General features: G+C 41.4%; 1 protein-coding gene across 4 annotated transcripts in view; it reads right to left on the minus strand.

Annotated features, from left to right (window-relative positions):
* Nucleotides 1-10,494, minus strand: part of JAM2 (junctional adhesion molecule 2) — a 57,175-nt gene extending 46,681 nt beyond the window's left edge. For 3 of the 4 annotated variants that reach the window (XR_015768418.1, XM_088024186.1, XM_028115193.2), the window contains exon 1: nucleotides 10,188-10,493. Coding sequence is in view for 3 of the 4 variants with exons in the window: in XM_088024186.1 (XP_087880312.1) it covers nucleotides 10,188-10,254 (67 nt within the window). In the remaining variant the exon portion in view is untranslated. Of the gene's footprint in view, nucleotides 1-10,187 lie in introns of all 4 variants that reach the window. The other variant, XM_028115200.2, reaches the window with a different exon arrangement.
* Between the last annotated feature and the right edge of the window lie 3,712 nt (nucleotides 10,495-14,206).

The raw sequence follows: 14,206 nt of genomic DNA on the forward strand, positions 1-14,206 counted from the left end.
CATGGAGATCACCCTCGTTCCTTTTTATGGCTGCATTGCATACCATTCTCTTCTTTATTCAGCCAATCTCCTACTGATGGGCTTTTGATTGTGTTCAATCTTCTTTATAATAAAGAATTTTGAAATAAATAATACCATGCCTGGATCATGTCCTGTTTTTTGCAAATACAGCTTTGGAACAGGCTCCCGGTAGTAGAGTTGATGAGTCAGAGTAGACATGCAATTTGTCTACATATTGCTGAATTCTTCTCCATAGCAGATAGATCACTACATAGCCCCTCAGCAGTGAGAATGTCTGCTTGCACACAGCTTCAATAATTGAGGATGCAGATGAGTTATGTGTTTTTGCTAATCTGGCAGGGAAGAGATATTATCTTTGTGACAGTTTAATTTGCATTTAAGTGATGTTGAGCGCAGTGTCATATCTGAAGAACTATTAAAATTTTTATTCTGGGAACTCTCTGGGGTTTGTGTTGTATGTGTGCCATTTTTCCATTTTGTCCTTTATATTTTTATTTTCTTTCCATTTTTAGGGCTTGTTGCATATCAGTGACAATACTCTTTGGCTGAGATTTAGGGGTACAGATATCTTTTTCCCAATTAGTCACTTGCCTTTTGATTTTTGTATGGTATTTTATTTTTTTCAAGCAGATGTCCTTTTGATACATAGTTTTTAAAAGAATGCATCCATGCTTCTGTTATTTTTTGGAGGGTGAATTTATTACTTACTGACATTTAGATCTTTGATTCATTTGGAGTTCATCCTCATGTACACTGTCAGGATCCAACCCATTTCCCCCCCCTCAAATGGCTACCCAATTGTAACAATATTTATTAAGCATTCTCTATGGTTTGAGATGCTCCTACTTTATATATAGATAAATAAGTGGAAAGATACATCTCACATCTATACTAAATTTCCAAATGAACTTGGGCCAGTTCCTGGACTTCATATTCTGTTCTACTGGTCTGTCATTCTATTCATGTGCTAGTCTCACAGTGTTTTAATGATAGAGGTTTTATCAAGTGCTGTAATATAGGGCAACCATTACCTCATTTCTGCCCAAGGGCATTTCTGCTGATTTATTTTTCATTATCTCATTTGTCTGATACTTATTTTGTATGTATCTTATAATTAATACAATCTATTGATACAGAAATACATATATATAATTCATTACCAAAAATATATGTTGGGCCATACGCTCTTTTTAAGAAAAGGAGAACAAGGGATTAAAAAAGTCTGAAGAACCAGTGCTCCAGGCAGTATTTTTTGAACATTTCAGCATCCTCATTCAGATTTTCTGGGAGAGTAGCACAATAGAGCTGAAAATCTTAGGATGCATCTAATCTTGGCATTTGCAACGAAAGAACACCCTTGGACCTAGTTGATGAGTCACCTGGATCCAGAAGAAAGTTTTTCACTGCTAATAAGCAGGTGTCAAGATCCCACAAGAAGATATGATTACTCGACAAGAATGCCTAGGAAAACCATCTTTGGTTTGGAAATAAAGATCACTTTATCAGGCCCTCCCCTCTCTTTTAGTAAACTTTTGCCTACTGAGGGACATGGATTGCTAAGCTATCAATTGAGTGGCAAAGAGATTGGACCATGAGGGTGAAGTCTGGAATCGCCTGCTTGTACTCGTAGAGAGTACTTGTACAACTCTCCAACAACCTGTGTTGTAGTTTATCTCAGGCAACTTGTGAAAAGGTATTGTTGGATTCCTCTGAAACTTTAATCAATGCTTACTAATTCAAGAGGAGCTTATGTCGGCTTTTTTTGTGTGTGTGTGTTTTGTTTTGTTTTGTCTTTTACAATACAAGAAGGCCTCAGGCAATCAGCAAAATTTCTTAAAACTCTATAGGGCAGACCAGTCTCTATATTACCTTGTAAGTCTAAACTCTAAGGAGGCTATGGTTCATGAGGGAGAAGGAAGTTCTAAGAGCAGTCAAATTATGCATTCATTAGGGAATATTAATTTTACACATGTCCTGGGAGCCTTAGTATTAAAATGTCATTTTACAAAGCTAAGAAACAAATAAACATTAAACTCCAGGTTACTTACCTCTATTCAATTAAGTATTAGAGAATGACTATGTGCCAGGCAGGATTCTAGGTGCTAGAGACAGATGTATTATCTCTGTCCTTGACAAACTCACAATCCAGAGAGAAACACATGTAAACATGGTAACAGTGTCGCCCAGTAAGTACAAAAGAGAACCAGGAACATACCAAGAACACCAGGAGTGTAATATAGTGGGAGACTTCAGCTTTGAGGAACGGATGAGCTGGAGAGGGTTAGAGAGAAGGGGTTTAGACCTTCAGGGAGTAATTGCATTTGGCAACAATGACAACACAACAGCAGAGAAGATGGTTGGGAAGGAGAAATATTGTATCCAAAATGGCAGAGCTGTTCACTCAATCACACACACCCACACAGGCAGGGCATGAAAGCACCTGACTTGTTCTGGGACCAAAAGCATTGTGTGGGGCCAAAGTCCAATGATCCACGGCTCCCACCAGCTTATGTAGAATTTTTATCCTATTTTTTTTAATGACATAGCCGACTGCATGTTTAGATTACTGAACAAATATAGACCCTGAGTTACTGTTTATTCCACGGTGGGAGTTCAACTTCTGATTAGAATCCATTCCTATCTTAAAGCGCCTCTAGAGCATTTTTAAAGACATTAGCACAATTCTCCCTTTTCAAATTTAGCACTTTCCCAGTAGTTCAACATGTTCCCTTTTTATTTGAGGCCATTACTTCTTCTTTGGTCTCCTTTAAAAATAGCACCAGTTTGCACTTGTCTATAAGTCTCAGCTAGTGCTGGTGTTGGTCTTCTCGGCTTTGGCCCTTACCTTCTAGTCTGGACTTTTTTCATAGCATGAGAGTTGGGATTTTTCCCTTTCTAGATTTGGTCACTGGTTTGGGAGTTTATTTCCCTTCGTTTCGTTATATTCATTTTGTTTCACGACTTACTTTTGTTGGTTTTAACTAGAAGGTAACCCCTGCTGCACTTTGGCTTAAGGATTTTAAAGGCCTCTGCAAGATGTTATCATGAGTCCTATTTGTGAGACATAGCTTTGCATTGTGGTTTAATTACTAGTAAAAATAAATAATAATAGTAAAAATAAATTTTTGCACGGGGCGCCTGGGTGGCTCAGTTGGAAAAAGGAAAGTGAGTGAACTGGAAACACCTAGAATAAAGGAGAAAGACCAGATTAGGCTTTATCACTCCTTACCAGCACAAAAACAACTCAGTCCCAAACTGTCCCTGTGAAAAATTTTGAAAACTAAAACAAAACAGAAAATCTAACAAAACAAATAAAAACTGCCAAGACATAAGAGAGAGAGAAAGGCAAAATTCTTCAATGACGAACTAAAACTCCCATCTGTTAAGATCACAAGGATTCTTGGGGTGCCTGGGTGACTCACTCGGTTAGGCATCTACTCTTGATTTCAGCTCAGGTCATGATCTCGGGGTCCTGGGATCAAGCCCTACTTCAGGCTCTGCGCTTAGTGGGCAGTCTGCTTGGGGTTGAGGATTCTCTCTCTCCCTCTAAACTAAAAAAAAAAAAAAAAAAAGATCACAAGAATTCTTGCTCAGGACTGTTTCAGCCAAGACAGTGGAGAGCTAAGAGTGTAGCTCTTGAAACACCTTCATGGGACTAGGTTCCGTAGTTCTTTGCTTCTCTGTTCATAAAATGTGGGAACAATTTAAAACTGTAAACATTTCCAAACCCTTCACTGGCCTGAGGATTCCAAGAGTCGGGTCCTGTTAGCAGGCATTCATTTGAGCACACACATTCTCTTTCTTTCTCTCCCCTGCTCCCTCTCTCCTCCCCCTCTCTCCACCTCTATCCCTCTATCTCTCTCTGTGTCTCTGTCGCTCTCATACAGGCATACCCTCACACACTTAGTAACACAGAAGGCCACTCTTCTCTCCATCAAATCTAATCCAATCACCCTCCTAAGGATGGTAAGATAGGAATAAGGTAAAACAATGCCGAAGGAAGACAAACCCCGTGGGGCAGAGGGGAGAGAGTAATATTGAAAGATGATAAATAGTAGCCCCAAAAGCTAGTTTCACGTTTAGATGTTGGGAGCTGAAGAGAGAGTTGGAAACACGTGTAGTATACACCATTTTTAAAAAGTCCTTAAAAACCAAAGAGATGTTTTTCTCAAATCCCTGATTAAGTTTAATTAACTACATTTCAGATCTGAAACGATTTTCTGTGGGTGAATGTAGATTTTCTGTGGGTGAATGTAAATGTCTAATTTTATATGTGCATGTACATGTTTTCAATAAGCCGTATAAAAGAATACTTAGGAAGTAACGCTGGACCGTTCCAATAACATCTAACTGGGCTCCCCACTTCCATGTCCCACCCACCCATCCTGCCCATTCTCCACACTCCATCCAATGTGTTCTCTTTGAAAGGCAAATCCAATACTCAGTCTTTAAAAGCCTTCAGTGGCTTCTCCTAGTCTTTGGGATAAATTCAAAATCCTAAATCTGTCCCACAAGGCCCTCTTGCCCCCTGGTTGTTGCCTTTTGTCTTCCCCTGTCCTCCATGCTCTGGCCATAAGGAACTTCTTCCATTTCCTGATTGCTTTTGCTCAAGTACCTCTGTGCGGCACTCTTCCCTCCATATCTGAGACGGCTTCCCCCCTCCTTCACTTGCCTAGCATATTCTTCTCATGTAGTTAGATAGACAGGTGTCTATATATACAGATACATGTGTATAAAACTTTAAAAAACACATTTTAAAATAAACCCTTTAAATAACAAAAGTGAATAAAACAAACTGTTTATATTAGTATAATACTTATGTAACAGCCTATTATTTGTGTTTGGATAGGACTCTCAGAAATGTAGGAGATCCATTATAAATGGTAATATGAATCTTTAACTCCACTGACCCCAAATATTATCAACAACAACAGGACCAGTTTTCTAAGTGTGCTATACACGTGTACACATTTAATTCTCCCTACACCTACCTCTACAAAGTAAGTCTATTATTGGGATTGTCACCATTACAGGTCAGTAAACCGACACACACAGAAATCAAATAGCTTGTACCAGATCATACAGTTAGCTAGTAAATGGACACAGATTTTAGCATCAGAGTACATGTTTATTACTGCTACACTATGTGATCTGAAATAGAACTCAAAACATACAGTTCTATATCACTATAAATTGTAATTTAAAGGTTAAAGTTAAGGTTGCTCCATGGGATCTAGAATATTCTTGGCTACAATGCTGATTACACTGTTATTGTGCACATCCTAATTTTGGTTGGTGTGATGGTTTCCCAGAGATGTCCACATCCTAATCCCAAGAGCCTAAAACGTGTTATTTTACATGGTAAATAGGAATTAAGGTTGTAGGTGGAATGAAAGTTGCTAACCAGCTAACTTTGGAATGGACAGATTAATCTGGATTACCTAGGTGGGTCCAATGTAAGTATAAGGGTCCTTGTAAGTGCAAGAGGGAGGTATATGGAAGAAAACCAGATTTATAGAAGCCTAGCATTGCTGGTTTTGAAGCTGGAGGAATGGGGCCACCAGCCAATGGCCTCTATAAGCTGGAAAAAACAGCTTGGAAGCTGATTCTCCCCTAGAACCTCCAGAAGATAGCTGCCCTTCCCATACTTTGATTTCAGCCCAGGGAGACCTATTTCAGGTTTCTGGCCTCTAGAACTTTAAGATAATAAATCTGTGTTATATTAAATTTGTGGTAATTTGTTTCTGCACCAATAGAAAACAAATATAGTTGGATTGTTTTTCTGAGTTCTGGTCACGTTAACAGTAACACCTCCCAGGAAAACAGTACCCAGTTTTAAGTTTTCTTTTTCTGCTTTTGCCAAAGAAAGCACTTGACCTAGATTCCGATTCCCCTTTTCTATATTCACCTTCATCTTCCTCAAGGCATCAATCTGGCAATACAGATATACTGGAGTACCGACTCAGTAGTGCTATGGGATGAAAAGGTTATTTTAAATAATGGCCTTTACAGATTTCTTCTGCTCCCACTTCAACAAACACAGCAGCTCTAGCTTCCATAGTTCAACACATCTTCTCTACCAACAATGCCGACCAACCGGAGGAAACCGATGTGATAGAAACCATGGGTAGAGAAAACATATGTAAATGCACATAGGCTCCTCTCACTAAACTGCTCTGGTGGAAGGATAATGAGTATTATCAGCCTTAGGGAATTTGCTGTTCTCTTTATGCTTACTTTCTGTTTTAGACTTCTTCCTTTTGAATGTCATTTCTGTCTCAGTTTTAAAACCGTTATCAGGTCTACCAGCAAGCCCAATCTGACCTTTATGTTCATCAGATAATTAAGACCATGCCAGGATGGAACCAGTCCTCCTCCGCAAAGTGATGATGATGCTTTGTTCTTAACAATGTTTACAGAGGGCAAAATTTTCCTGGCACTGCTTCCCTGGAGTGCTCTTTTGGGTCAGTTTCACCACCGGGGCAGGACTTTGTGATTTTGCAGAAGATCCAGACCTTTCCCTGCTCCAAAGCCCTTATCAGTTGATGAGAGATTACAGACTCAGGCTAAGTAGCCTGGCTTGGGTTCCAGTCCAGAGTTGAGGACCAACTGCTACCAGCCATGTAGTGTCAGGAACAGCACACTGCTCTCATTCACATTCAACTGCTTGGCTTAAGTGTCACCTCCGAGAAATCGGACACCTCACCTACTTAGCATTAGTTAGGGCTTCATGATTTATATAGCAAATCATTAATTGCATCCATCCATTTTTCCACCTACTCCACCTCATGCCCTTCCCATCTGATCAACAGGTGTCTATTTACACCTACTATTAACCAGGCACTTTGCTTAGCACTGTATATACAGTGGTGAGCAAACATGAAGAAATTCCTTCCCTCGTGGAGTTCCCACTTTCATGGTAAAGAAAAATAGAGTTTCACTAAACATACAAGTAAATGTCCATGTATCAACAGGTACACTGAACTCATAGTCCAAATAACAGTGGCAGCAGCAACAACAAAAGTCTTCCAGTCTACTAAGAAAGAAATAAGAATACAGACAAACAGAAATAAAAGGAAAGAATGGAATAAGCATGATATTATATAAAATAGGACTGGGACAAAAGGGTGGTAGTTATATTGGGGATGGATATTAAGAAGATGAGTATGTAATTAGAGAGTAAGAAATACACAGAGTCTTTTTTTTGAATGAAGACAGTGGAAGGAGTTAAGTGCTCAGACAGAAGTCCAATTATCTGTGGAACAAATTCTCAGGTCTTCAAACCCCAGTTCCATTTCTTTCCAGCCTACATGAATGAGCTTTCTTGAGCCTTGGGGGCCACTATATGTAAGCTGAAGATTTGTTCTGTTTCATGCATCTGCTGAGAATTTAAAAAGAGAGAATATTCAAGAAAGCCCTTAGAACAGTGTCTGATATATACAAAGCCTTTAATATTCTGTTTTTGGAGTTGGACATGAAAACTGAATGGATCAATCACAAATAGGACTGTGGAGTGAAACTTAGCCCTGAAAAACATTCTTGTTTTTCAACAACACTCTGATAGCAATGAGCATACCCAATGCCTACATCTTGGTTTCTCCTATCCAAGCACTAACCAGGCCCAACCCTGCTTAAGCTTCTGAGATCAGATGAAATCAGGGGTGTTCAGGGTGGTATGGTGGTAGACTCACATCTTGGTTTCTAATACCATTCTCCAATAAAACGAACCAGCACTCGTTGGAGAAATGGCTGATCCTAGGACTGGAGCAGGAAATATACAAGATCAGCCTGAAGCACTTTGTGTTGCCAGAAATGAACACAGAGTGCTAAGGAAGCGCTAAAAACAAAGATGCATATATATATATATATATATGCACATTTTTGTATTTTCTGACATATCCCCCATCATTATATATATAAAGTTATATATATAAAATGCATTATATATATATATATAATGATGGTGATATGTCAGAGGATACAGAAACCACTAGAAGAACTCCCAATGGCCAAAGCTGGAAGAACTTTAGTACTAAAATAAATAAAATCATATTGGACTATAATCCAAAGTATAAAATAAATATTCATAAGCCCATACTGATACAGAAGTCATGAGGAAACATCAGAAAAACACCAATTAAAGGACATTCTACAAAATACTTCACCAGTACTCCTCAAACTTGTCAAGATAATAAAAAACAAGATGAAGTCTGAGAACTGTCACAGCTAAGAGGAGCCGAAGGAGACAGTACTGCTAAATGTAATAGAGTATCCTGAATGAGATCCTGAAATAAAAAAGGACATTAGAAAAAAAATGAAGGACCTTTGAATAAAGTGTGGACTTTAGTTAATAATAATTACCAAAGTTGCTCCACTAATTATGACATGTGTCATACTAATGTAAAATATTAAAAAAAGGAGAAAGTGGATGTGGTATACATGGGAACTCTCCATACTATCTTCACAATATTTCTTTAAATCTACTGTTATAAAATAACTGTTTATTAAAAAAAACACACACACACACAAAGAAAAGAAAGCATTCTTGCAATGCCAGACCTTTTGGCATCCTGGGAACAGCATAGAAAAGATCCACACATACTCCCAAATTATTCCCCCATAGGAGTCAGGGTTAGAAGAGCCAATGGTTTGATTTACCCAAAGTCTGAAGAAGAGGTTATTCTGCTCATTCATCTAAGCCCGTGTTTGCCTCTTGGTTATTTCTTGGCTACACTTTCAAACTTAGGGTGTATTGTTTCTATTTTGATCACTGAATAAGAATAGAAGAGTAAAAACCATGTTCTCTGTTTTTAATTAGTGGCAATTCTAAAGTCAGTCTCTTTTAACTGAAATTTAGGATCGTCAACAAAATACATAACTTTTCCAGCAGTTTTGTGACAATTTCTCCAGCCTGTCTCTTTGTTGCCCTTTACCATTACTGCATTTTTTTTCTTTGTGTTTCCAACACGATACCAATTTCAAAATTGCATAATGGTTTATTGTGAAGATTTGCCTTCTTGGTTCAATTTTCTATAATATAGGTCAGCACATGCCCCTTCACTGAGACAACTTGCACCTTCCTCCCCCACTAAGAAACAAAACTCATATCACGTTGAGTTCAGCGATACCCACTTCGGCAATAAGAGCGTGAGAAAAAGTCATTCTATTATGGCATTAGACACTCATCCGGCGGGTTATTTTAAATATTACCAGAACTTGAATAGCAACAATAACAACCCATTCTATTAAAAAAGGGGGGGGGGCGGGAGGAAAAAAAGAAAGATAAAGGAAAACAAGAAAAACAATAGAAAAAAGGACTTCATTGCCTAAGTGCTTAAGATCTATGTCGATTTCCTCCATTTTCCTAAAAAGTTAATGCGAAGAAAACAAACTAATAGGAAACGTTCCCAGGATTTTAAATCTCATGAGCCCAGAATCCGTGAAAATCCTGTTTAGAACCACCCCGTGAAACAGGCTTTGGGACGTCCCCCCGCTACTCGTTCATTCAGCTTCTGCCTCTTTTTTAACAATCATTCCTGTGGACGTCCCCGGAGGACACAGCAGCGGGCTGGAGTCCCCAGACCAGACTTCCCTAACTGAATATAGATAGATGTGCAGGTGGGGAGGATACAAGTAATTCTGGCTCAACGGCCACGAATTCCCCTCATCCCCCTGCCCCACAAGTGCGTTGCGTTTTACCCGTACAGTAGGAAGCTTCAGAAACCAAGACAACTCTAGCACTACCCGCTTCCTTCTCTGGCACTTCGCGTGTGGCCGGCGCCTGCCTCCCTGTGATGCCATCTTGAGATCCTAGCATCTTCTAAGTAGTTAGTGAGTTCTTGCATTCTGTTCGCGTCCCTGCGTCTTTGAAAACGTACCCGAACTTTGGAAGAAGGTGAGAAACCTGCTGGTGTGGGCTCTTAATTTTCTCCACCCAGAATTGACAAAATCAGATGCTGTTTACAGTAAGCCGAATAAACCGCCCCCGCGCCAGCCTGCGCCCTGATTCCCGCTCGCTGGGTGCCAAGTCAGACTCCCCGCGGCGCACCCGCAGCCCGGGGCCCCGGAGACAGCCGTCCGCTAGCGCCGCGTCCAGGGGCTGGAGGTCTGGGGGGCCGGGTCCCAGCACGCGTGGGTGGGAGGGTGGAGGTACCCCAGCAACTCACAGCCCAGCGCGACCACCAGGTAGCGCAGCAGCAGCAGGAGGAGGCGGTGGCGGCTCCTCCTCGCCATCTTCCCGGGGTCCGAGCTGGCTGCTCCTCCGAGGCCGAGGGTCCCGGCGGCCGGAGCGCGGCAGGCCGGGCGGGAGCCCCTCAACTTCTGGGGCGGGAGCGCAGGAGAGATTCGCTCCGGGGAGAGGAGGGGAGAGGTGGGCGGACCCTGATGGATGTCAGTTTCCCCCTGCCGGGGGCGCCTTCTCAGCGGGCAGCCTAGGGGCAGGTCTGGCCTGTCCCCGGGCTCGGGGTGGGGGGGTACTGGGCTGTTGCTTTTGTGGGGTGAAGGGTGGGAGGGGGAGGGCCGGTGGATGCCGGACGAGGTGTGGGCTGGGTCCTAATGAGGGGGCAGGAGGAGGCGAGGAGCGGAAGGGAAGCCCTGGAGGGCGTCCCCCCGCCCCCGCGCCGCCGGGATTGATCGGCTTTGTGTCTGGTCCGGCGCGGGGCTGCCGGCTGTCCCCGGGGCGAGGAGCCGAGGTGGGGGGGAGGCGCGGGCCGCGGGGGCTGGTGGGGGGGGAGGCGGCGGTGGAGGGCAATTCTGCCTGCCTCGCTCCAACTCCTGTCTTCCTTCTTCTGGGCACAAAACTTTTTGGGTTTTCAGCCTAGGGGTGGAGATTTTTGGAAAATTTCTGGCCAACGGGCGAAGCTGCGGGGGAGGCGCTGTGGGGGAGATGGGGTTCGCCGGCTCCGCCTTGGACGCCAGAGAAAGAAAAAAGAAAAAAAAGCAATCAAGACTCTTGCTAGAAGGCAGGGCTCCGATTTTAGCAATAGTCTTGGCCCTTTCTCAGTGTAAGCTTTTTGCTCTTTGGAGAGTTGAGGTGTGTTTTGTGTTCTTTGCTTTTCACGTGTCAGAGTTGGAAGTTCATCTAACGGTGTAAAATATTTATCATGTTTCTTTCCAGTTATATAACCGCTGCCTGTGGAGTTTTCCACATGTTAAAACTCTACAGCTGCGCTTTGTCAGGTTTATTTTTGGTCTACTGTGCTTTTAAAAGGGAAACCCATTATGAATGCCCTGTTGCCTTCTTTAAAATTGACCTGCACTTATACTGCACACACTCCAAGGGCTAAACAGACAATTTTTGTATTTGCTCCCCAGGGACCAAAAATGTCTAGTGCATTCAAGAATAGTGACAGATCTGGACCATCCTCAAGAGAAGAAATTGTTATACATCAGTTTTTTTTTTAAAGGTAGAATAATGAATAAAATACTGAATAGAAGACAGTTGATTTAGTGGGGGTGCATATGAAGAATTTAGCTCACTGGACAAAGGCGACCAGAGTTGAGATATGCAGAGCTGTGAGAAAGGAGACATCCCTGCTGTTTCCTTGGTGACAGTGATGGAAGCTTGATGCCCAAGGCAGGGAGGGGCAGAGGACCCAAATAGTCAAAATGGCCAAAACGTTAGAGCTATACTCCAGTCAAGCAAGGAGAGGGGACACAGATTTAACAACAGGCCTATGCCAGTTTTTCTGGGTAGCAACCAGAAAAATGTAATGCTTTACAAGAGAAGTTGATGGCGTTCTCTTTTTTCATTCTCGCCACTGTATATCTCTTTTGCTCCTCCCTAAAGATACACACAAAAAAAGGCATAGTTTTTTAAATTAGTATTCTGTGACATCCTATGTGAATAATTGATTCACTCCATTATTTGTCACCCAGTTAAAGCATTTGCCAAATAGCTACATTGTGCTAGTTGCTGGTGTACAATGATGAACAAGATTGAGTCTTTGCTGCTCATGAGCTCATAGTCTTGAGAGAGAGAAAGAGTCCCATCTGGAAAGACCTCTAATACTACGTGATAAGTGTTGTGGGAGAACAGAAAAAAGTAACAGCAGTTCTTATTGAGTGCTTTCTCAGTGGTGGAGTCTGGATAGTGCCAATCTAATCCCCCAACAATTCTGTAAGGCAGAAAATGTTATCACTCCCACTTTGCAGATGAGAAAACTGGGCTGAGAGATTCTACTGGCTTGTTCAAGGTCAAGGATAAGGGAAATGTTCCTCTGTTGGAGGGTGTGTGCATGGCTTTATTTAGGCATGGAAAGTTACAGATTTTGAAAGGAATAAAATGAGCAAAGGGCACTCTAGGTAGAGGATAGAGCAGGATCAAAAGCTGGAAGACCTAAAAATTATGGTTTGTTTAGGTAAAGCAATGTTCTACAGTGCCGGTTTATATGTGGGATTGGTGCAGAAGAGGTGGCAAGAACTGAAAAGGGGATTGGATTATGGGGGTCATTCAGTGCCATACTAGAAACCCTAGACCTTATCCTATAGTTAAAGACCTTTTGAAAGCACTGGGGTAGGATATGAAAAAAAAATCCACGTTTTAGAACTGTGCTGTGTAATATGGTAGCCTCTAGATCCATGAAGCTATGTAGATTTGAAATCAATTAAATCTAAAATTCAATTCTTCAGTCACACTAGCCATATTTGATGTTCTCAGTAGCAACATAGGAGGTAATGGCTACCCTATTGGCCAGTGCAGATATAGAGCATTTCCATCATTTCAGAACGTTCTACAAGACATTGCTGCCTTAAAATGATGACACGTATGGAAATATAGACTGGATTAGGGATAAGAGAATCAGAATGTTAGACAAGTCTGGAGACTATTGCAATATTCTGAGAAAGAGATGAGGTATGAAGTAAATAGGGTAAGTAAAGAAGCAGGTAGATTCAAAAGATATTTCATAAACCTGGGTAGCAGGATTAGGTCATTGATTAGGTATAGAGGGGACGAAGCAGAGAAGGGAACTGAGTTTTTTAGCCTGGATGGATGTATGTGGTAGTTATAAATAGCACATTAACTGAATAAGAAACATGGGGAGCATGCATAGTTCCAGCAGGTTTGAAATGAGTTGACTGATTTGCTAGAATGGCTCACAGAATTCAGGGAAATGTACTGACTTACTATTACCTGTTTATAAAGAACAATACAACTGAACAGCCAGATGAAGAGATACATAGGGTGAGGTCTGAAGCGTCCTGAGCACAGGAGCTTTTGCCCCATGGAATTGGGATGTGCCATCCTCTTGGCATATGGATACATTCACCAACCTGGAAGATCTTTGATCCCTGTAGTTTAGAGGTTTTTATGGAGGTTTCATTAGGCAGGTATGATTGATGAAACCATTGGCCATTGGTCATTAACTCAATCTCCAGCCCCTCTCCCCTCTAATCATGCCTTGGTCTTTCTAGTGACCAGCCTATTTAGGGCCCCCCAACCTCTAGACATCTCATTAGCATTCAAAAGACATTCATGATTCTGGAGATTCCCAAGTGTCTTAGAAGCTTTTGTGTTAGGAAACAGGGACTAAGATCAAATATAACAAAAGATGCTCCTGTCACCCCATCACTCAGGAAATGACAAGGATTTTAGAAGCTCTGTACAAGGAACCAGGGATGAAGATCAAATATATATTTCTTATTATATCACAATATCACACTATACACTCCAGCCATCATGCTTCTTTGTATTTATCCAAAGGAGTCGAGAACTTATGTCCACACAAAAACCTGCTCATGGAACAGCTTTATTCATAATTGTCAATCAAAATGTTCTTCAGTAGGCGAATGGATAAATAAGCTGTGGTACATGCAGACAGTGGAATAATAATCAGAGCTAAAAAGAAATGAATCCATGAAAAGACCTGGAGGAACCTTAAATGCATATTACTAAGTGAAAGAAGCCACTAACTGAAATGGCTACATATTGTTTGATTCTGACTATATGACATTCTGGAAAAGTCAAAACTATGTAGGCAGCAAAAAGATCAGTGGTTTCCAGGGATTAGGGGTGACAGAGGGATGAATAGGTGGAATACAGAGGGTTTTTAGGGTAGTGAAACTACTCTGTATAATACTACAGTGGTGAATACATGCCAATATATATTTGTCCAAACCCATAGGATGTGTAACACCAGGAGTGAGCCCTAATGTAAACTGTGGACTCTAGGTGATTATGATGTGT

This window comes from Eumetopias jubatus, unplaced genomic scaffold, assembly GCF_037043125.1.
Source record: "Eumetopias jubatus isolate StellerSeaLion01/CBP00866 unplaced genomic scaffold, mEumJub1_p1.0 scaffold_1, whole genome shotgun sequence".
NCBI classification, from domain to species: Eukaryota; Metazoa; Chordata; class Mammalia; order Carnivora; family Otariidae; genus Eumetopias; species Eumetopias jubatus.